This window comes from Penicillium subrubescens (genome assembly GCF_028828155.1).
Source record: "Penicillium subrubescens strain IBT 31985 chromosome Unknown utg000004l_segment0_segment0, whole genome shotgun sequence".
Classification (NCBI taxonomy): domain Eukaryota; kingdom Fungi; phylum Ascomycota; class Eurotiomycetes; order Eurotiales; family Aspergillaceae; genus Penicillium; species Penicillium subrubescens.
Window position 1 is genome coordinate 3,150,312 of NW_026643154.1, and position 19,361 is coordinate 3,169,672.

Sequence of the window (19,361 nt, forward strand, 5' to 3'; positions counted from 1 at the left end):
CCTCGGCGTGAGGAAATGACATGGTCGGATCCCCGCCAGCGAGCTATCGCACCCCGCCTGGCGCGCCATTGATTGATCCCACGCGACCTCAGAACGACCCGATGGAAGAGCCTGACCCTGAGCGGGTCCAGAAACGGCCGCGGCTGGATAGTGGCAGTGGTGTCAGTCCTCTCATCTCGATTGACGCTGCGGCTGTTCCTCCTTCAGCTTCTGCTCCTGCCTCTGCTGTCGCGACTCCACCGCCGGTGCCTTCCTTGGAGATGGACACTACTCCAGACCAGACCCGCCCCGCAAAAGTCACCATCAATGTGAAGTCTCCCACCTTGGAAACTGACATCGCGAACGGGATGCGCGATCCCTCACCGGTGCCTGATGGCACTCCGACGCGACCGGACTCGACCGACCCCAACGAGGCCGCCTCAGACGTGATTTCTATTTCCTCCTCTCCCGCACACAGCCCAGAGATCCAAGCTGGTGATCCTGAAGACATGGATGAAAATTGGCAACGACTGGAAGACGCGATACAGGAAGAAGAGGTGGTCGAGGTTGAGGACCTAGCCTCGCCTCTGGTCGACTCTTTCCCAAGAGTGCGTGAGAACCTGAGTACGCGGGATAATCTGGTCAGAATTGTGGCTTTGATCCAGAAAGGTAAGACCTCTGTCTCCAAATGATGGTAAAATTTGTAGTATTAAGATTTGCTCGAACAGCTGGTCCTCGCGATGCCGAGGCTGCCTCCGCGGTGAAGACCTGGATGGACGACTGTGTCAAGAACCTGGATCGCCTGACCCTCGAAGAATTTGGCGAAGACCAGGAATTTTGGCAGCAGTTTCCCGACGTGGTGGAGAGTTTGTTGCGCAGATCGTGAGTTTCCGTCCCCCATACCGAGACGGAATCATATACACAGGAGCTAACTTGCTTATCTAGTTATGAGTTGTTGATCGATGATGGCTCAGGCAGTGGCCCATGGACCTGCTTGGAGGAGTTTCTCCTAGATTATGTACAAATCGCCCTACAGGTCATGCGCATCGACACCGTGATCCTCCGCCATCTGGTCGATGATCCGGAGCTTCCAGTCCAAGACAGCATCTGCAAAGACTACCTTCAGGCTCTCACCTTTGTTTTCCTTTCCCCCAAGTCACCAATCCCTCTGTACCGAGCTCTGGACAAAAAATACCCCACAGATACGAACGACATGCTTGTCCGCATTCGGGCAAAAGCACTTGCACCTCCGATTGATCTCGTCCATACACTGTCACAATGGACCGCTCTCACTCTCGAACTCATTCCTCGACACCCACACTTGACCAGCTCGCTGGGCCACATCATGCTCATCGCGAATGCTCTGGCAGATTGTCATCTCGAACGCCAGAGCGATGTGAATGTGGATGATATCGATTCCCCCTTACCCGATACTCCTCCGATCCGTGCCCTCTATGAGATGGTTCGTTCAATCGATGAAAAGTATCAGGAATGGATCAGCAAGAAGGCAGCTTGGGCTACGAGCGATTTGAGTGAACAATTGATGCGTGCAATCTCCCATCACTACAAACACCACTGTGCGCGCAACTCCGAGTTTGTGAACCAGTTGGCGAAGGATCTTTCTATCCTCCTGCCGGAGAACACCAGCCAAGCAGAGAATTCCTTGATCCTTTTCTGGATGTGGAAGCTCGCAGTCCTCAAGAAGCACATCATGGAAGGTCGCATGGAGCTCCGGGTTTATGGTGTGGAGACAATGCAGTCAGACCTGGTTCACGTTTGGAGGACCAGCATCTCTTCAAATCCGGAAGGGGTCAATCTGCCGTTTGTGAAGGCACTGGTCCGCTTCATCAAAAACAACAAGATCGTGGATTACCTCGTGGGTGTGGACTCACACCCCCAGTTGATCAGCCGAAGCAGCAATATCATCGGGTTCCTGATTGTCACGGACACGTATAACGACTCTGTGACGAATGTCATCTGGAAGACAGTAACAGACAGTCAAGACGGTCGAATCGTTTCCGAGGTCCTAGCGATGCTAGTTCGGACATTTAACATGCATCTCACTGGCTCTCACTACTTGCTATATGTTTGCCAGAAAGTATTAGATTTGCCTCTCAGCCGCTTCGATACGAACATGCTCGAATTTTGCAACAAGTTGCTCGCTCGAATTTGCGAGAATCCCCCCGACCGACGAATCTCGGGCGTTTCTGACCACGACTGTATCGACGCACGTCCCGTGCAACTCTGTGTTCGCCTCATCCGAGACAGCACGGCCGCGGACGATCTCTCGGTGGAGCAGAAGAAGAGTCTGCAAAAGTTCGGCAGCCAGAGGCTCATGGGCTTCGTCGCCGCTGGAATCAGCCAGGCTGATCGGATGGCGATCTACATGCGCTGCATTACAGACATTGCCGGCCACAACCAGTTCACTGCTGGCAGCATCCAAACTCTGAGCGCTCTTGTCCCCGCCCATGATGTACAGGAGATGTTGAAACTGGCGAGGGACTTTAGCCTGACGGCCTTGGTGATTGGCGACATGCTGCATGCCATCAAAGTTCATAATGATACCTCCACCGACGAGTTTTTCCAGATCGGCCTGGTCTCACGGCTGACTATCATTTTCCGACTGATTGACATGGTTCCCGAGACGATAACTCCTGAGCTTGGAAAAGCCTTGTGGGATGATATCTTGTTGTCCAAGAAGTTGCGTACAGACGAACGCCAAGCTATGTGGCATATGCTGGTCAACGCTCTGGGTCAATGTACCGAGGCGAATCCCTTCCTCCACAAGTGCATCCACGAGTACCTCCCCAGTCTGGCTCCCAAAGACTACACCAATGAGATCTTGTCATTTGCAAAGCAAGCTATGATATATGAAGTTCGATTCAACCCACCACCCCCTGCCGGTGAGGACGAGGTCGTCACAATCCCCGGCATGGATCGGTTCTGGACCTTTATCTTGACCGCTCCACCTGGTACAATTGAAGTACAGGCCACTGAATTTGCCGTCAAGGTTTACCTGGATCATGCAATTATCACTCATTCGCCACGATCTGCCATTGAGGCCACACATATCTCCCTCGTCGAGCGCTGTGTGGATCAGCTCAAGTCGGCCGCTGCAATCCTGAAGGCTACATCAGAGGCTAACGGAGATTCTTCCATGGAGTCTGAGACTGAAACCGGTGATATGAGCCCCGAAGAACTTCGATTCCGACGCTCGCTCTATTTTCTTCACCAACTACTGAGCGGCCTGCGTGCTCGCCCTCATTACAACTCTCCCAGAGGCTCCCCGCCTGTGCTTCCAGAGCGGCCTATCAGAGGCGACCCGATCAATATCTCTTGGCAGTCCTTCAATGGAAGTGAGAGTTCCAAAGTCAAGAATCTCCAGATTGGTGACCTGTCAACCGCTGGCGAACTGGTTGAACGGCTTACGCAGCTGACCGGTTTTTCCAAGTTCACATCAATTGCTGGAGGTCAACGGGTTGACTTGATGAAGGACCCAGAAACCACCGTCAGGGATATGAAGGTTCTTCACGCCGGTCTTCTTCTCGTTCGAAAGGCACCAGACGCCAAGGAAGTGTTCTATGCCAGCAGTGGAGGGCAGCCGCTTACGTCGGTTGACTCTGAAGTGTTGAAGCACTTTGATGAGCTTTATGATTTGCTCACCCTGAATGATGATCTTGCGCGCGAGGTATGTTAACCAACGGCACGCTTCTAAATTATATGAATTGTTATGCTAACTCAGTGCTTTTCCTAGATCTATGAATTCCTTGTGACGTTCTCGCCCCAGCCCAGAGTGCGGAACCTTGTCAAATCGGATACCAGCACTGCCAAGGATTTGTTTCCCTTTGACAAACCCTTTGTGGCTTTCTACTCATTCAGTGCGCTTCTGGCTTGTCTCATCGAGGAAGCACTGGAAGATACTCACAACCAGACATTTATCGCTCACAGCATCGAGCTTCTGTTGACATTCCTGATGGCAGATGAACTAGTCGAGTCGCTTACCCGGGACCGGAATCGCCTTCATCTTGCTTCGACCGCCGTTGAGTGTCTTTTGGACGCTGTTGCCCTCTACAAGGCGACCGACAGTGGAAATTTGGTGGCGCAGGGCCAGACCCCGTTCGTCAGACGGCTGCTTCACTTCATTGAGGCTGCTCGTTCCGTGACTACAAAGCCTTCAGTGAACATGTTAACCATCCAAAAGTTGGTGTGCAACTCCTTTGGCGTTCTGGTGGAAGGATCGATCCGTGATCAGACTTTCTGGAGCGCCGTCAAACAACAGACGCAACTTGGCTCATTGATCAAGGCATTACTTCTGGAGGAGACTCGCCAGCCCATCCGGAGTGATGTTTCGGAGAGGATCAGGAGAACTTGCAGTTCGGCAAAGTCCATGAAACAGTCATCAAAGTTGGCTAATGGCAACTCACCGATTCTATCCACCCTTAACAGCCCTGCTCAGATTGATATGCTCGCCGCTGTCTGGAACGCATTTGTTGAGACAATCCCAATGACTCCGGAGTATGCGTCTCAATCTGCCGAGTTCTTCAATGTCGCTCTCGGGGTGTTCCGCTCGGTTGCTGAGAAATCACCCCGGGATGTCATTTTCAGCCAATATCTGAAGCAATGGAGTGAAATCATGCTGCAGCATGAAACTGAAGAGGTATGATTCAATTGACTTTAACCTGAAGAAAAAGGCTCTGCTAATTTGAATACAGTTCATCGGACGCGAGCCAGTGGATAGCCTGGTTCTAGGCTTCGCCGGTCTCTTAGAGCAGTGTCTTGAGTCTGCAGACGCGGCCAATGTTGACTTGGAAACCTTGTATGTTCTTTCGTGAGAATTCTTTGTGATGACCCTAGCTGACATGAGTCCGTTTTCTTTTTTATAGCGATCTTGCGGAGCAAATCATAAGCAAGTATCTATTCCCAGAGCTTGCTAATGAAACCGATGAAGTCATCGTCCCTCGCACCCCTCACATGCACACCGAGACGCGCCAAAAGCTCTACAATATTCTCCGGCTACTGTGCAAGCGAAATGACGAAAATGTTGCACGCATCATGCAGCATCTGGAAGGCGTGATCCCGCGAGGTTTGTCTCATGGTGCCTTATTTGTGCCCTGCGAGTTCCTTACTAACAACTTTCTCTTCATAGATGAATCATACAGTCCGACCTGGTGCCATGACCGTTCCAAGATGATCCGAGCCCCAGAGGGGTATGCCGGTCTTCGGAACCTTTCAAACACGTGCTATTTGAACTCCCTGATGACACAGCTCTTCATGAACTCCGAATTCCGCAAGTTCTTGTTGGGACTCAGCATCCTGGATCCGAATGAGTCTCAGAAACTTCTCGATGAGACGCAGAAGCTCTTTGCATGGATGCAGGATACGTGGATGAAGAGCGTCGACCCGGAGGGCTTTGTGGAGAGCATTCGCACTTACGACAATGAGGCCATCGATGTTACCATTCAAATGGATGTTGATGAGTTCTACAATCTGCTCTTTGACCGATGGGAAGCCCAAATCATGGACCCAGAGGAGAAGAAGAAATTCCGATCTTTCTATGGCGGCCAACTGGTTCAGCAGATCAAGTCCAAGGAGTGCTCACACATTTCGGAACGAGAGGAGCCGTTCTCTGCCATCCAATGCGACATCAAGGGCAAGGCTAGCCTAGACAAGAGTCTGCAAGCGTATGTTGAAGGAGAGATCATGCAGGGAGACAACAAGTACTTCTGCTCGGGCTGCGGTCGCCATGTGGATGCGGTGAAGCGGGCTTGTCTGAAGGATGTTCCAGATAACTTGATTTTCCATCTCAAGCGGTTCGACTTTGACATGGTCACCATGATGCGAAGCAAGATCAACGATAAGTTCCAGTTTCCCCGGCTCATTGATATGACGCCGTACAAGGTGGAACATCTGTCTGAACCCAGCACTCCTGTCGACCCTGACGTCTTTGAACTGGTTGGTGTTCTAGTGCATACTGGCACTGCGGAATCGGGTCATTACTACTCCTACACTCGCGAGCGATCATCGAGCGGTTCGGCGCCGATATGGGTTGAATTCAATGACTCGGACGTGTCCAAGTTTGATCCGACAACCATTGCGGATCACTGCTTTGGAGGTCAGACTGAGGCTGGCCATAATATGGGAGGTGTGCAGATCAACAAGGTCTGGAACGCTTACATGCTGTTCTACCAGCGTGTCTCCACGATGGAACAGACCAAGCAGGTCTCCCAGCCAATGAAGCCCAGCTATCCTGCCCGAGTTCCTGTACCAACAGCCTTTGCGAACCACATTGCCATGGACAATGAGTTGTTCATTCGGACATACTGTCTTCTGGAACCAGCTTATATGAAGCTAGTTCCGGAGCTGTTGTATCGCGTCCGACAGATGAATCCAAACTCTGCGGCACACCATCAGCTGCAGGTCATGGCAATTGAACTTGGCCTGGACACTCTGGAGCAGTTGATCGCACGAACCAAAGAGCCCATCGGCCTTCTTGGTGTCTACGAGGAACTCAGGACGCTAATTCAAAGCCCACATGGTGCTCTTCGTGCGCTCCACTGGTTTGCTCGATGGCCAACTACCATGCGAAACCTAGTCTTGAGAATCTTCCAGTACGATGTTCGGCAGAAGGAGATGTCTATCATCCTAGAGGCCGTGCGTTGCCTGAAGATCTGTTTGCAAGGAGCAGGCATGGATGACGAAACGCGAGCCACGTGGCAGCAAGAACTTGAGGAAACTCTCGATACCATTGTGTCCATGCTTGCGGACCTTTGGCCCGCTCTCCATACCATTCCTCGTGTGTGGGATGAGTATTTTGAGTTCCTCATCAAACTCATCGAGTTGGGAGAAGAGGCCACGAATGCCATGCTTGCTAATGGTATGCTCGTCAAATGCTTGGAGATCATCTGGCTGGATTCTGAAGACCGGAAGAACTTGAAGGGGCGGTATCCCGGCTATTGTCGACTGCTTGAGAAGGGTCGCCAGTTTCCGTACAGAAACTTGATGACCTTTTGTGCGATGCTCTTCCAGCGTGTCGACCTCTCGCTCGCGCCATCCGCCCCCAATGATCCTCGTGAATTTGGACGTGACGGCAGGCCTTCGCTTACTGCGGCGGAAAATCGATTCATCAAGCCCTTGGAGTTCCAGAAGCCCGAAGATGAAAACGGAGTTCTTGTGTTCTTGATGAAGCTGCTTCAGCATGATCAGATCTGTGTCCAAGCAGAGGTCTCTCGGGCAATTGTTGCTGCGTTCCTGGCAGCCGGGCCAGAAGCCGGTTTTGCGCCACACGTCTTGAGGACCTTGGAGGTTGGCCTACGCTTCTCGCCTGTTGAACTGTGCATTCCATTCCTCGAGTGTGCCGTCACTTTCTGCAAGTATGCTTCAGACGAGGATGCAATCGTTGGCTTGATCAGCTACGTTGCAAAGGGAGTGGATTCTATCAACAACAGCGCAGGAAACGAGCATCTGGAGTTCTTCACTCAACTGTGCAACGTTAACAACGAGCAACTTGGGTTGGATCCTGACTGGTTCATTGAGGCCGTCCAAGATCGAATTCCCGATTTCGTTCCAACTCTGTTGATCTACAACCATCCAAATGTTCGACGACGCACCACCGAGGTCTTGCGCGGCTTGCTCTTCATCGGCGATAAGGACGAGATGATTGAGGAGGCACGAACTCGACTAGCCCGCATTGCTCGCGAACTCACTCATGCCTGTGTTCAGCGGATCGCCAGCGCTTTCCTGAACAGCCAGGTTCACAGCGTCGAGTCTCGGATTGTCTATCCTATTACCTCGACTGTCACCCATTGCCTGGAGACTTACTTTGATGAGGATGACGAGGATGACCAGAGAGACATTGAACGGGCTAACAGTAAGTATTAACCTGCCATTTGCGGGCAATTTTCCATACCATGTTCGAGTATTTACTGACATCATTTCCTACAGCCATCTTGCTACGTCTGCAAGAAATGACAGTCGATGTCCCAGATGACCTCGTCTCAGGTACGTCATCCCTGTGCCTCCCCCTAAGATTGAGATTTCCCATTTCCTAACTTGGGAACCCAGATTCTGATATCGCTTCACCAGAGGAGTGGGAAGCTACGTCCGCTTTGGCTAGTGACTCGGAGATGGGTCTCGCTGGAACCCCTTGAACATCTGGCAAGGCAGCAAATTTCGTACAGTTTTGACATTTCTGATTTTTGTTTATTCGGCGTCTGGCCTTTTTCTGGCTGTGGTTGGGCTCATTTATCTTGCACGGCGAGCGACATGGCTATGATGGCAAGATCATTTCACGATTTGATGACCTGGGTGCAAGTTTGATTTTTTTCACCTCTCTGCATTGTGGAGACGGGCGTTACTTTGTTGTGGTTGAACAGGGGTCACGGTCACCCTCTTCAAATGTTGCACTGAATGGCGTTTTTGCAGGAGACTTTTACTCTCCCTGAATACATACAAGACATCTTGTATAATACTTTACTTCTCGGTAGTGTTTCCCATTCGTAGCAGAGCAGATACAACAAAGGCGTGAATACTTCTACGAGGTTAGGCCTTTGAAAGGTAAGAAACATTCAATATCACTTGCTGATTGGGCTAGGTAGCATAAACTAAGTAAGACACCAAGTATCACTTTGAACGCCACCTCCCAACGCCGTCTGTGAATCTCCCAGATCAGTAGATGCTAGAAGTCTTCGAACCAAAATCACTAAACCCGAATCACCAGGTCCATGAACCAGATCCACCTGCAACCATTCAACCCCCTAGTGGCGAACACGAATATTATCCAGGAACTCCTGAATCATCTCATGATCCTCCACCAAATGATACGCAGGCTTCTCATCCATTTCATGCTCCCGGAAGATCAACATAGGCATATGTTCCCCGATATCATACGAGAAGAACGTCGCACCCAGTCCATGCGCAATCACCCCGTAAACACGAACAGGACGACCAGGCTGACGACGACGTCCGAAGATCGAATCCAGGTACAGCTCCAAATGAGTTGTCCACTGCGGTAGTCCCTCGTTGATATTGTGATGTTCGGCGGCGGTACGGCAGATCACGACAAGGAAGATGTTCGAGTTCGAGTTTTGGTTGTTGGTGGGTCCGCCGCGGAGGTGTTGCACTTGCATGTCGTACCATAGGTCGCGTTCGTTGTACCAGCCGTGTTCGCGGGGACTGACGAGGTAGCCTTGCCAGGTTGGAAATTGGGTTGAGAGGATGCTGTTCCAGATTCCGAGGATGGCGCTGTTTCGGCCTGGGTGGTTTGGGCGGAGTTGGTCGATTGCTTGGCGGACGGCGTGGTTGGAGAGCTGAGAAGAGTGAGGTTAGAGGAGATTCGGATGGGGATGGGAATGTGTGATGATGATGGTATGGTGGATTGGAGGATACTTACGTAGGTGGTGGGAGCCATCTTGTCGTGATGGCGAGGTTTGTTGCTGTAGAGACGTTGTGTGCTGTAGAGTTAGAGGAGGAGATGGAGATGGAGTAGTTGAAGCGGGATAACTTTGGAGGAGAAGAAGATCATGATTGAGCAGAGGGGATGTATTTATACTGGAAAGTTCCTGGTTTAAGCGTAAAGAGGCAAGTGCTGGTTTCTGCTCGAATATGGAAAGAGCCACTGTCTAGAGGGCCGAATCGAAGCAGTTGATCAAACAGAGCAGGCTCGAGGTACTCACAGGATTCCTACGAACAGCGAGAGTCTAGTGGAACACACGAGAAGCTATTTTATTGAGTATTCATTTCGATATCAGCTTTCGTAGCTTGCAAGGCGCCTGCGCCAAAATTTCCAAGGTTGAACCGCCTGTCTATTATTTTAAACGCCATGATGAAAAAAAGGGGAGGATTCACCGGCGCAAGATCACACGTCCTCACACGTCCTCAAATTCTTCTTCATCCTCGTCGGATTCTTCGTCCTTCACCTCCGGCTCGGCCTTTACATCAGGATCAGACTTGACAGGCTCGGCAATGGAACCGGACTCCATCTTTATCCGCTTCATCACGGGACCATCATCAGCGGGAGTAGACGGGGTGCCAACGGAGGATGGGGCAGCACTAGAGGTGTCGTGTTCCCTCTTGATACCTGTCATCCCAGAAGGAGTAGGGACACTGGTTGGACCAGGTCCAGTAGCTGGAGTTCCTGGTCCACTGGGGTCGGAAACACCAACATCTTCGAATTCATCATCGAAATCGTCGGAATCCTCCGCACTACTAGCATCTTCTTGAGCTTGGAGAGCCTTTTCTCTCTCCATCTCAGCGTAGTAGGCGGCAATTTTGTCGTCCGATGCGTCCATAGTGGGCTTGACGTCCTCATCTTCAAGCTCGGGTTTAATAGAAACGCCCGCCTCGGTTCTGACCTGAGCAGGGGTAGTAGCATCGACGGTAGAATGAGTGTGCCATACGGGCAAAGCGTTTTGCTTTTCCACGGCGGCCTTGCGAGCAGCTTCCTCGGCTTGCTCGGCGGCACTCTTTTCTTCGCTCGATGTGAGAGAGATCTCCAGAGCTGCAGCATCGGTCTTGATATTCCCACGCACCACATCCTGTGGCTTGGGCGGAACGGGAATGGCCGCGCGAATTGGGTGGGTGCTCAGGTTGCGGGGGACCTCGACCTTGTGATCCCAGGCGGTGTCAAAGTCGTTGGGTGGGATTTCCACGGAGTCAATCTGCTTCAGGAGCTTGAGCATGTTGTCAAGCTGGGCCATCAGCTTGCTGTTCTTCTCGTGGCCAGTCCGGTCAATGCCCTCCTCGCCCTTGAGATCTTCAGTTCGCTCCAGGATCGCGCCGCAATTTTGACATTCAAAGCCTTCCTCGGAGACCAGACTCAAAACGTCCAGCTCGGTCCATTCCGCCAAGCATCGTGGACACATGTACTCCTTGCGCTCTTCGCTCGGTGTGTATTGCTCCTTGATCGTCGAGGTCAATTTGGAGACCTTGTACTTGATGGCATCGATGACCGGGTGGAGAGGAATGTAGTAGTATTCGCGATTGACGGGGCGGGTAGATCCATCGCGAATTTCAGCGCGCGTGCTCCTGTAGTTGACTCCTAATTAGCCTTGGAGCTCTCCGGCCCAGTTCAAGGAAGCAAGCCGTACACTCCAATTAAGCGATCTTCTCGTAGACGTGCGCAGAGCTTGCGCAAGTCCTTCTGCTGCATGCCCATCAAAAAGGCGAGATCTTCTGCATGAAGCCTGTGCCATGTCAGCTAATTGGACATCTCTCATCCAGTTTCGTCCCAATCTTACACTGAGTGAAGGAACAGCGCATCAACGACCAAGATATGGCGAGTCTCGTAGAAGGCGCGCACGACGCTCCGAATGAGCGTGTTGGCGAGATCCATGATTGCGACGGATGAGTAGCGAGCGTAAGGTCGGCTGTGGGAGGTAGCTCGAGGCTGGGAGAGTAGGAAGACAAAGCTTCTGGTGGTGGAGGTTTATGAAGCAGGAAAGATCATCATCTCTCACAGACTCGTCGCGAGGGCAGGTCCAAGTAAGAGAAGGGAGTGACAGCGCAAGGAAGCGCAAGGCAGATGCGCCAGATCGAACCAGTACAAAGATGCTGGTTGAATTGTGGCTGAGAAAGCTTCAAGTCAAGGGTAGTGGCCTTGTTGCCTGAGGTGATGAATTGCCTAGGCGAGACTAGTGTTATACGTCACGCTAAACCTAAACAGGACTAGTGCACTCCGCTGTCGAAAATGTCCGCGGCCGCCAGCTGCGAAGGTCGCGAACCTCTTTGATGAAACTCGAGTTCATGCGCGCCTCTACCCTCTTGCAGCGCAATCTTGCTGGACTTTTCTCCTCTGTCCAAGCACCGGTATCTCGCCAATTCTCTCCCACTTCCCGCGTACATAGCTTCGCTAGACAATACGCCCGATCTCTACACATCGAATCTAAAGCCGAAACCGAGCTCACAGAACTCTTCAAACGAGTACAATGGCCGACAACACTGCAGGAGGAGAGGGCGCTGGTGGAAAGCGTAAGAACCGTAATATGGGAAGGTCAGAATGGAGGTATGTTGCATGGGGTATAACCTACGCGATCGAGCCTAGCGGCTAACCAAGGGAGTCGACAAGCTCTAGACAAGAGAAAGCGCGCTGAAGAACGGGAAGCGGCCAAGCGTCGCAAGATCGAGAACGGCGAACAAGTCACCAACCCAATCTACGCGACCGAGTTCTCCAAGGAAGAAATTGACAACGAGGAGCGTCGCCCAAAGAAGAAGGTTGCGGTCATGATCGGGTATTCGGGAACTGGTTACTACGGCATGCAATTGTACGTGAAGGTCTCGCTAGGACATCCGAATCATTGGTTGCTAATATCTCTCTTGTTAGGATTGAGGACAAGCCGACTATTGAAGGCGAGCTGTTTTCGGCTTTGGTCGCAGCTGGCGCAATTTCCAAAGCTAATGCGACGGACCCCAAAAAGTCCTCCTTTATTCGCTGTGCCCGTACTGACAAGGGTGTCCACGCCGCGGGCAATGTTGTCTCCCTCAAGATGATTATCGAAGACCCAGACATCGTCGAGAAGATCAACCAGCACCTCAGCCCGCAGATCCGAGTCTGGGGATTGGAGCAGACGGCCAAGAGTTTCAGCTGTTATCAGATGTGTGACTCTCGAGTATATGAGTATCTGCTTCCAAGTCATTGTCTTCTCCCTCCCCACCCCAGTACATATATGGGAAGGAAGATTGTGGAGCTGGCCGAGAAGGCAGGCGACTTGGATGATGTCAACGCCCGACAGGAAGATGTCACCGGTTACTGGGAGAAGGTGGACGAGGAGTATATTAAGCCTATTCTGGATAATGTTCCAGAGGATATCCGGAACATTGTTCAACAATCTCTCTCCTCTAGCGACGTGACTCCGGAAGACCTTGATAAGGAGGATCAACCCGTTGCGGAACCTGTTGAGGAACCCAAGCAGTCCGAAGAGTCTAGCGCTGAGCAGTCAAAAGAGGACCAGCCTTTTGTCATGGATCCTCGCCAAAGGCTGATTCTCGACACCACCAAGGCTGTCAAGGCAGCTTACATCAAGGCCCGCCGAGCCTATCGGGCTCCTGCCTCCCGCATTGCCCGCTTGCAAGGGGCCCTTGACCGATATGTTGGCACCCCGAACTTCCACAACTATACTATTCAAAAGACCTTCAAGGACCCGTCGGCCAAGCGTCACATCAAGTCCTTCAATGTCAACACGACCCCCGTCGTCATCAACGGTACCGAGTGGCTTAGCCTGAAGGTCCACGGCCAGAGCTTCATGATGCACCAAATTCGCAAAATGGTTGCCATGGCCTCGCTTGTCGTTCGTTGCGGCTGCCACCCGGACCGCATTAAGGAGTCGTACGGGCCCGATCGAATCGCCATTCCCAAGGCCCCTGGACTGGGACTATTGCTTGAGCGACCCATCTTCGACAGCTACAACGCCAAGGCCAGCAGTTTGGGACGTGGTCCTGTTCATTTCGAGAGGTTCACAAAGGAGATGGACGAGTTCAAACAGCGCGAAATCTACGATAGAATCTTCCGTGAGGAAGAACAGACGTCAGCGTAAGCGATCCTGATCTCACAGTATATCTCAACTTTTGGCTTGTTTGCTAACATATTGCTTGCAGATTTGGCAATTTCTTCAACCACATCGATCATTTCCAGAACAACTTCTTCCTGTACTGCACGTCCGGCGGTATCCCGGCTGCGAAGCTTGTGTCTGCTCCCACTGAAAAGGGTACATTTAAGGGAGAGGGTAACAAGGCAGATAAAGATCAGAGCGCCGCTTTGGCTGAAGTCGAATCTTCAGAGGATGAAGGGAACTTGCCGGAAGGTGGAGAGAAAGGTAATTAAATGGAGATTTGTACACTCTGGAATGTTAGACTATCTTGAGATACTGTTAGACTCTTGACCACACAAAGGTTGAATGATACGCCAAATGGATGAGCTCGTTGGCGAGTCAAGGTTCGCTCTATCATACTGCTCCAAAAGCTTTCCTATTCACAGGTGTAATTGGATCCCCAGCAAACTCCCCATCCGGTCCCACCAGAACAAGAATGTTTTTCATGGCATTTAATTCAAAATTGATTCTCCAATATGGGTAGTGAGGGTGACGTTGTCCATGCTAGCCAGCTTCGGTGAAACTTGCGGCTTATTGTAATGCACATCCAGCGCAGCAGCAGAGATATGTCCTATTTCCAACACATGGATCAAGGCGTCCTCATTCAGAATTCGACCTCTGGCTGTATTAACAATTCTGCTCCCTGACTTCATCAATGATAGCGCTTTGGCATCGATCAAATCCTGGGTGTGCTTGTTAAGGCTTGTTAAGAGGTGTGTAGGGTGTAATGCAATCGCCGACCCTTAATAACTCGTCCAAAGATTCATGATATGTCGCTTCCAACACCTGTTCCTCTTTATATCGGCTCGAAGAATGTCGAAATAATGAATCTTCATCCCAAGCGCCATCCGCGTTTTGAAAGCAAGCTTCTTGCTGATAATTCCGAACCCAACCACACCCAAGATATGACCTCGCGGATTCTGAGAAATGGTCGCAGTCAATTTATGAGTTGCTGTGAATATATCGGGATCTGCCGTTCTTGCTGCTAGTTGCGAATGGGTAAAATTCCGGAACACGCTCAGAATCATGTACAGCGCGGTATCAGAAACTGCCTCATCTGAGGTCCCTGCGCCGTTGGCATACCAAATTTTGTGCTCGCCAAGGACGTCAACGTCGGCCTAGTTGAATCCCGCACCGGCAGAAGCGAAGATTCGTACACTTTTGGCAGGAGCGAGATGAGCTCAGAGTCCCATTGGCCCATGAAGCCTCCAGTCTGGAAGTGCAGGCGCAACAACGCTGAAAAGTCGCCGTATCTGGCATGGCGATCAGTCAATAACGATTCAAAATTGGAACTGGACCGCTTTGGTTACTTCTTTGACTTTAGAGCTTCAATAAACCCTTCTCTGTCCGTCTCAGTTGCCTGGATAACGTTGAACCGTGCTAGAAATTCATCGTTGTAGAAGGCATGGTTGTACTTGATGGCGTCGCCAAGATGGAGCACGATAGGTTTGTTTTCCATTTTCAAGTATGAATGAGAACAGGGGTGAAATATCCGATTCAACAGTCCAAAGGTATGTCTTTCTTATATGACTCCTTGTCGATTGAAGACGCCTTTTCCGTGCCAGTTATCCGTGTCCGATCCCCAAGACTTGACCGGAGAGAAAGCCTACGCATTTGATTAACCAGTCAGAAACACCAACACTCTTCCCTTTTTCTTATTCATATCAAAGATCGTGATGATAGCAGAAGAACTGGAATTCCCGCGTTTGGGGGCTTTATAAGATATACCAAGGCTCTTCACCCAAACCATACTTTCTAGCCTACGATGCTCTCTCTCCGCAACACAATCCAGATAGCTAACACTAGTTCCCCGCAAGCCCCACAGAGGAAAAGCGATCAGACACTTATAAAACTCTCCTATGTAAAAGCATTAATACACACAGCCCTATGCTTATTACTTTGAAATGCTTTGACAGACAATTTACTGTTGCGCTAATTGACAAAGCCAGCTACTGTGCAGGACGGTGAACGTATGACTCGGGAGTTAGCTAGGTGGGTCCTCCAAGGATGTTACTGTAACATTTTGCGCGGTCAGTTCGTAGCGCAGCTATAGCGCGTGTAATAAACTAACAACAAGGTTGTTTGTTTGCTTGGTGGTTTGTGTCACCTGACCCTCCTGTATATAGACCCTTCAGACCTCAGATAGATCTTTCCTTCCTACATGCATCTCTTCAAGGTGCTTCCTTCTTCCCTTTCTTACAAAGATCACCCTCCAGAAACGAGCTCTAGCGAATATTTAGGCAACATTCTACTTCGGTTTCCGCCTCCGCCTTGGACACAAGACCTGTGTCTATGGATTAAAGAGAGTTTTCGACTCTGCTTTGGTGCCGCACACTGAAATGGGCCTTTCCGAGCTACCCATCGAGATTTTGTGGATTATTGCGTCCTATCTCTCAAGCCAGCGCAATATCTACGCCTTGGTTAAAACCAATCGTCGCCTACACCAAAGCCTTGAGAAGTACCTACTCTATTGGAACGCTCAGTATAATCATGGATCGGCGCTTTTATTTGCTGTTAAGCACAGCGGGCTTGTTCCACGAATTCGAACCATTCTGGTCGGATTAGATATTGCCCGTACTCGGCCTCACTCAACACGGGTCCGTAGCACGCTATTCGACAACAAATTGAACTTATGAGACTGACGGATAATAGATGTTATCTCCCCGGAAAGCAAAGCGGTATACGGATGATGATTCGAACGAGGAAGAAGAATTAAGCGACGAAGAGGAATCAAGCGACGAAGATCCTTGTCTACGAAGAATGATAGGAAGAGGAATGATTCGACGGGGGTTTCTAAATACCACTAATCCTTACTGGGCGGATGTGTACACTCACCCACTTCTCTTGCAAAGATATTGCATTCCGAGTACCCTTAACATCCAGCATGCTCTAGTGGTGGGTATTCAAACTAGAAACACCGAGGCTATCGAGGCCTTGCTGCAATTTGGCGCAGAGGTGAATTTCTATCGCGGACATCGTGCCGGAGAGCCATTCTCAAAACATAGAGGCAGACGATGGCTTAGTCATTCGCTTGATATTGATAACCCGCCCTTGTTTACGGCTGTGCAGTATGGAAACCTTGAGATAGTCAACAAGTTACTCGAGTGTGGTGCTGATCCACAGCGCTATACTCCTTCACCCTTATACCGTGCCGTTGAGGATGGTCGGCGAGACTTGATTTCTGCATTACTAAAACATGATGTGAGATCACAGAAAGCAGCTTTAAAGCTTGCTGTGTTACGAGGAGATTATTCTATGGTTGAGTTCCTTCTCTCTGCTGGTTTAAGCGCTTCAGAGCACGGGCATGCTGGACTATACGCTGCTGAAATGAAGGGCTACGAGGATATCACTACTTTATTGAAGCTTCATGGTGCTACTGTCGATGCGCTCTCCGAAGCCGACAAAATGAAGTGGGCAACAGAGGACAAAGACGGGACTGATCCGCCGACCTACTACCGGTGCTTTATTCAAACTTCCCCAGAGATTGACGAGTCTGAGTAACAACTTGATACTTGTACATCACGTCGAATTAAAGTCTTGGTTATCGCGAATTGTATGACGTCGTAGATGCCAGGACTTGTTCCTGTATAGGCTTCTGCAGTCTCATGGTTCTTTTTAGAGCGAGTGGAGTCGATGTATTCTCGGAATGATACCCACAGAAATCCTGGAGGTCTCGAGTATCATTTCAACTACCACGTCGCTCGCTTGTCAAAAGCCTTTGCTGGCTCTTCCCATGCTGAATTGATCAAATGAGCTCACTTTTGCATTATCATTGAGAAGTCCCCACAGAATATTGCTCATTCGGCATTGAGTACTGATGAAGGTTGTCTTGTAGGACAACGATCAGCAGACAAGTGCGCGACATACAACAGGATTCAATTGGGCAGAACATAGGTTAGCTGCTTACTTGAGGTGAGCCATCTCATTTCCTCTAATAATGCATATATATATCCGGATATTTTTGGTTGATGCCTTACGGAACAATAGGCACGGAGACCAGTCAGTGTGAAGGATGGAACGAACTCCAAAAACTTAAAATGTAATCACATAGCCAGTCTTGTATGACTTTGTGACAAAGGTTAATTAATACGACCGGGCCAAGGGTATAAATAATTAGGGGGGTAGGTCACCCAAACTATACACATGTCAATCAGTGTGCTACCGCGGCTAGGTGAAGAGACTTGTTATGTCCTTGTGAAGGCTTATTTTCGTATGGTAATTTGAGTAATAGATGACTTAATTGCACAGAAACTCGGGGCGCTCCTCGATGAAATAGATCGGAACACAATTCAGCAGAGTATTTTCAATCTATCGTGTTGTGTCATAAACCGGATTTCAGCCTCATTATCAGGTGACTTGCAGGCGGCTAATCAGACTTTCTAACTTTCCACTCGATGTTCGAACTCAATCCATTCTTAGCTTCCAGGTCCAAGCATAGATATTGGATCTCCCTTATCTCATTCGCCAATGAGGCTCGGGACGCCATATTTTTACCCACTATGAAACAACTAATGTAACTGGTGCTGGTCTACAAGCGCCGTGCCAGCATTTTTTCCTCCATTTTATCACTGCGCTAGACGTTAGCGTGCATAAGCGCCTTCATTTCTTTGTCCAAGAATCAACCATTTAATTCCTTCCTGGCCCCCGATTTTCAAATTAATAACCGATAGAAGGTACACACTAAATCCATTCACCCCCCTCGCGGTATCCGGTCGTTTCCCCCCTCTCTTTTTCTGTCTTTCTTATGCCAGTTTTAGTCCACATCCTGCTTGGCTTATAGCCTTTCGATGAGAGGCACTTTTCAAATGAAGCATATACTTTTACCTCTATCAGCAATTTGCTTGCTATCTCTAATACCGACTACTTATGCGACATGCTACTTCCCAAACGGAAAGACGAATTCGGGCTACAGGCAGTGCCCTAATAGCCTCTCGTGTTGCGCTGAAGGCGAAGCTTGTCTATCAAACGGTTATTGCTTCACAGCGAACTTCGGTATCCTTTATCGCGGGCTTTGTGCCGATAAAACATGGCCTATTTCAGATTGCCCAAGGGCGTGTTATGAAGGTGGCAACTGCTCGCTTCGTCTTTATGATTGATGAAATCCTCGCTGACTTGCCATCTGCTAGAAATTCCCGACGGATGGGCGAATATGTTCCAATGCAACAGCTCAACGTCGATTCTGACATGCAGCCAACAAGTTAGTGCAGAAGGAGCCTGCAAACCTGAAAATGCATTGAATACATACGAGTGGACGGCAGGCAATGTGACTGCAGCTCAAATTGGCATATCGAATTATGGCATGGTTTCGACCACAACAACCAACTCGACCAATCCAACAACTACTTCGTCGGGAAATAATACGACCGTTACACGAATAATTTCCGAGACATACTCGACCCCAATATGCCCAACAGTCGCATCGGGTGTGTATGAAAAGTCGGATCTAATTGCACTTGGTGCCGGTTTGGGAGCCGGCCTTGGAATACCTCTCCTGATCTCGACCTTCCTGCTGATATATTGCGCAAATGCAAGACGGCGTGAGCAAAAACAGCAAAAGAATCCTCTCCAGGTGACCGACAACAAATCATACCGCTGGACTGGAACACCTTACAAGCCCGCTGAACTGCGTGCTTGGGAGACAAAGCCGGAGCTCATGGGCTCGCTAGGCCGTCAGGAATTACCGGCCTTTTAATTATGTGTATTCATTGAATGTCAACTCAATATAATGACTCTTTGTGATCCTAATTGATCTCTAGAGAACGGACAAGTGCATCACCTTCCTATACCGTCTATATAGTGAAA

The 19,361-nt window shown here is 50.0% G+C and overlaps 7 protein-coding genes across 7 annotated transcripts; 4 read left to right on the forward strand and 3 right to left on the reverse strand.

The window, feature by feature from the left end:
* Positions 1 to 20: 20 nt before the first annotated feature.
* N7473_006172 (uncharacterized protein) lies at positions 21 to 8,126 on the forward strand (the record flags this gene model as incomplete). Its single annotated transcript, XM_057152112.1, has 9 exons — positions 21 to 648; positions 708 to 861; positions 925 to 3,667; positions 3,734 to 4,636; positions 4,692 to 4,795; positions 4,863 to 5,062; positions 5,126 to 7,846; positions 7,921 to 7,977; positions 8,041 to 8,126. The coding sequence occupies 9 exons, from the start codon at positions 21 to 23 to the stop codon at positions 8,124 to 8,126; spliced, it is 7,596 nt and encodes a 2,531-aa protein (XP_057009917.1).
* A 606-nt stretch (positions 8,127 to 8,732) lies between these two features.
* Positions 8,733 to 9,385, reverse strand: N7473_006173 (uncharacterized protein; the record flags this gene model as incomplete). The annotated part of the gene is made up of 2 exons (XM_057152113.1): positions 8,733 to 9,284; positions 9,368 to 9,385. 2 exons carry the CDS (start codon positions 9,383 to 9,385, stop codon positions 8,733 to 8,735), a joined length of 570 nt encoding a protein of 189 aa, XP_057009918.1.
* A 457-nt stretch (positions 9,386 to 9,842) lies between these two features.
* Positions 9,843 to 11,308, reverse strand: N7473_006174 (putative transcription factor TFIIE complex alpha subunit; the record flags this gene model as incomplete). The annotated part of the gene is made up of 3 exons (XM_057152114.1): positions 9,843 to 11,001; positions 11,064 to 11,159; positions 11,214 to 11,308. The coding sequence occupies 3 exons, from the start codon at positions 11,306 to 11,308 to the stop codon at positions 9,843 to 9,845; spliced, it is 1,350 nt and encodes a 449-aa protein (XP_057009919.1).
* Positions 11,309 to 11,698: 390 nt separating this feature from the next.
* N7473_006175 (pseudouridine synthase PUS2) lies at positions 11,699 to 14,008 on the forward strand. Its single transcript, XM_057152115.1, has 4 exons — positions 11,699 to 11,977; positions 12,029 to 12,236; positions 12,296 to 13,501; positions 13,567 to 14,008. Exons 1-4 carry the CDS (start codon positions 11,704 to 11,706, stop codon positions 13,790 to 13,792), a joined length of 1,914 nt encoding a protein of 637 aa, XP_057009920.1. The 5' UTR covers positions 11,699 to 11,703; the 3' UTR covers positions 13,793 to 14,008.
* A 3-nt stretch (positions 14,009 to 14,011) lies between these two features.
* N7473_006176 (uncharacterized protein) lies at positions 14,012 to 15,018 on the reverse strand (the record flags this gene model as incomplete). Its single annotated transcript, XM_057152116.1, has 3 exons — positions 14,012 to 14,301; positions 14,592 to 14,812; positions 14,870 to 15,018. 3 exons carry the CDS (start codon positions 15,016 to 15,018, stop codon positions 14,012 to 14,014), a joined length of 660 nt encoding a protein of 219 aa, XP_057009921.1.
* An 880-nt stretch (positions 15,019 to 15,898) lies between these two features.
* N7473_006177 (uncharacterized protein) lies at positions 15,899 to 17,060 on the forward strand (the record flags this gene model as incomplete). Its single annotated transcript, XM_057152117.1, has 2 exons — positions 15,899 to 16,156; positions 16,212 to 17,060. 2 exons carry the CDS (start codon positions 15,899 to 15,901, stop codon positions 17,058 to 17,060), a joined length of 1,107 nt encoding a protein of 368 aa, XP_057009922.1.
* Positions 17,061 to 18,425: 1,365 nt separating this feature from the next.
* On the forward strand, positions 18,426 to 19,251 carry N7473_006178 (uncharacterized protein; the record flags this gene model as incomplete). Its single annotated transcript, XM_057152118.1, is given in 2 exon segments — positions 18,426 to 18,756; positions 18,767 to 19,251. The coding sequence occupies 2 exon segments, from the start codon at positions 18,426 to 18,428 to the stop codon at positions 19,249 to 19,251; spliced, it is 816 nt and encodes a 271-aa protein (XP_057009923.1).
* Between the last annotated feature and the right edge of the window lie 110 nt (positions 19,252 to 19,361).

Excerpts from the sequence above, each read along its gene's own strand:
- N7473_006175 (XM_057152115.1), top strand. The coding sequence starts at position 11,704 with ATGAAACTCGAGTTCATGCGCGCCTCTACCCTCTTGCAGCGCAATCTT. Across the intron at positions 12,237-12,295 it reads GGTTACTACGGCATGCAATT|GATTGAGGACAAGCCGACTA; the intron begins GTACGTGAAGGT and ends CTCTCTTGTTAG. Across the intron at positions 13,502-13,566 it reads GAGGAAGAACAGACGTCAGC|ATTTGGCAATTTCTTCAACC; the intron begins GTAAGCGATCCT and ends TATTGCTTGCAG.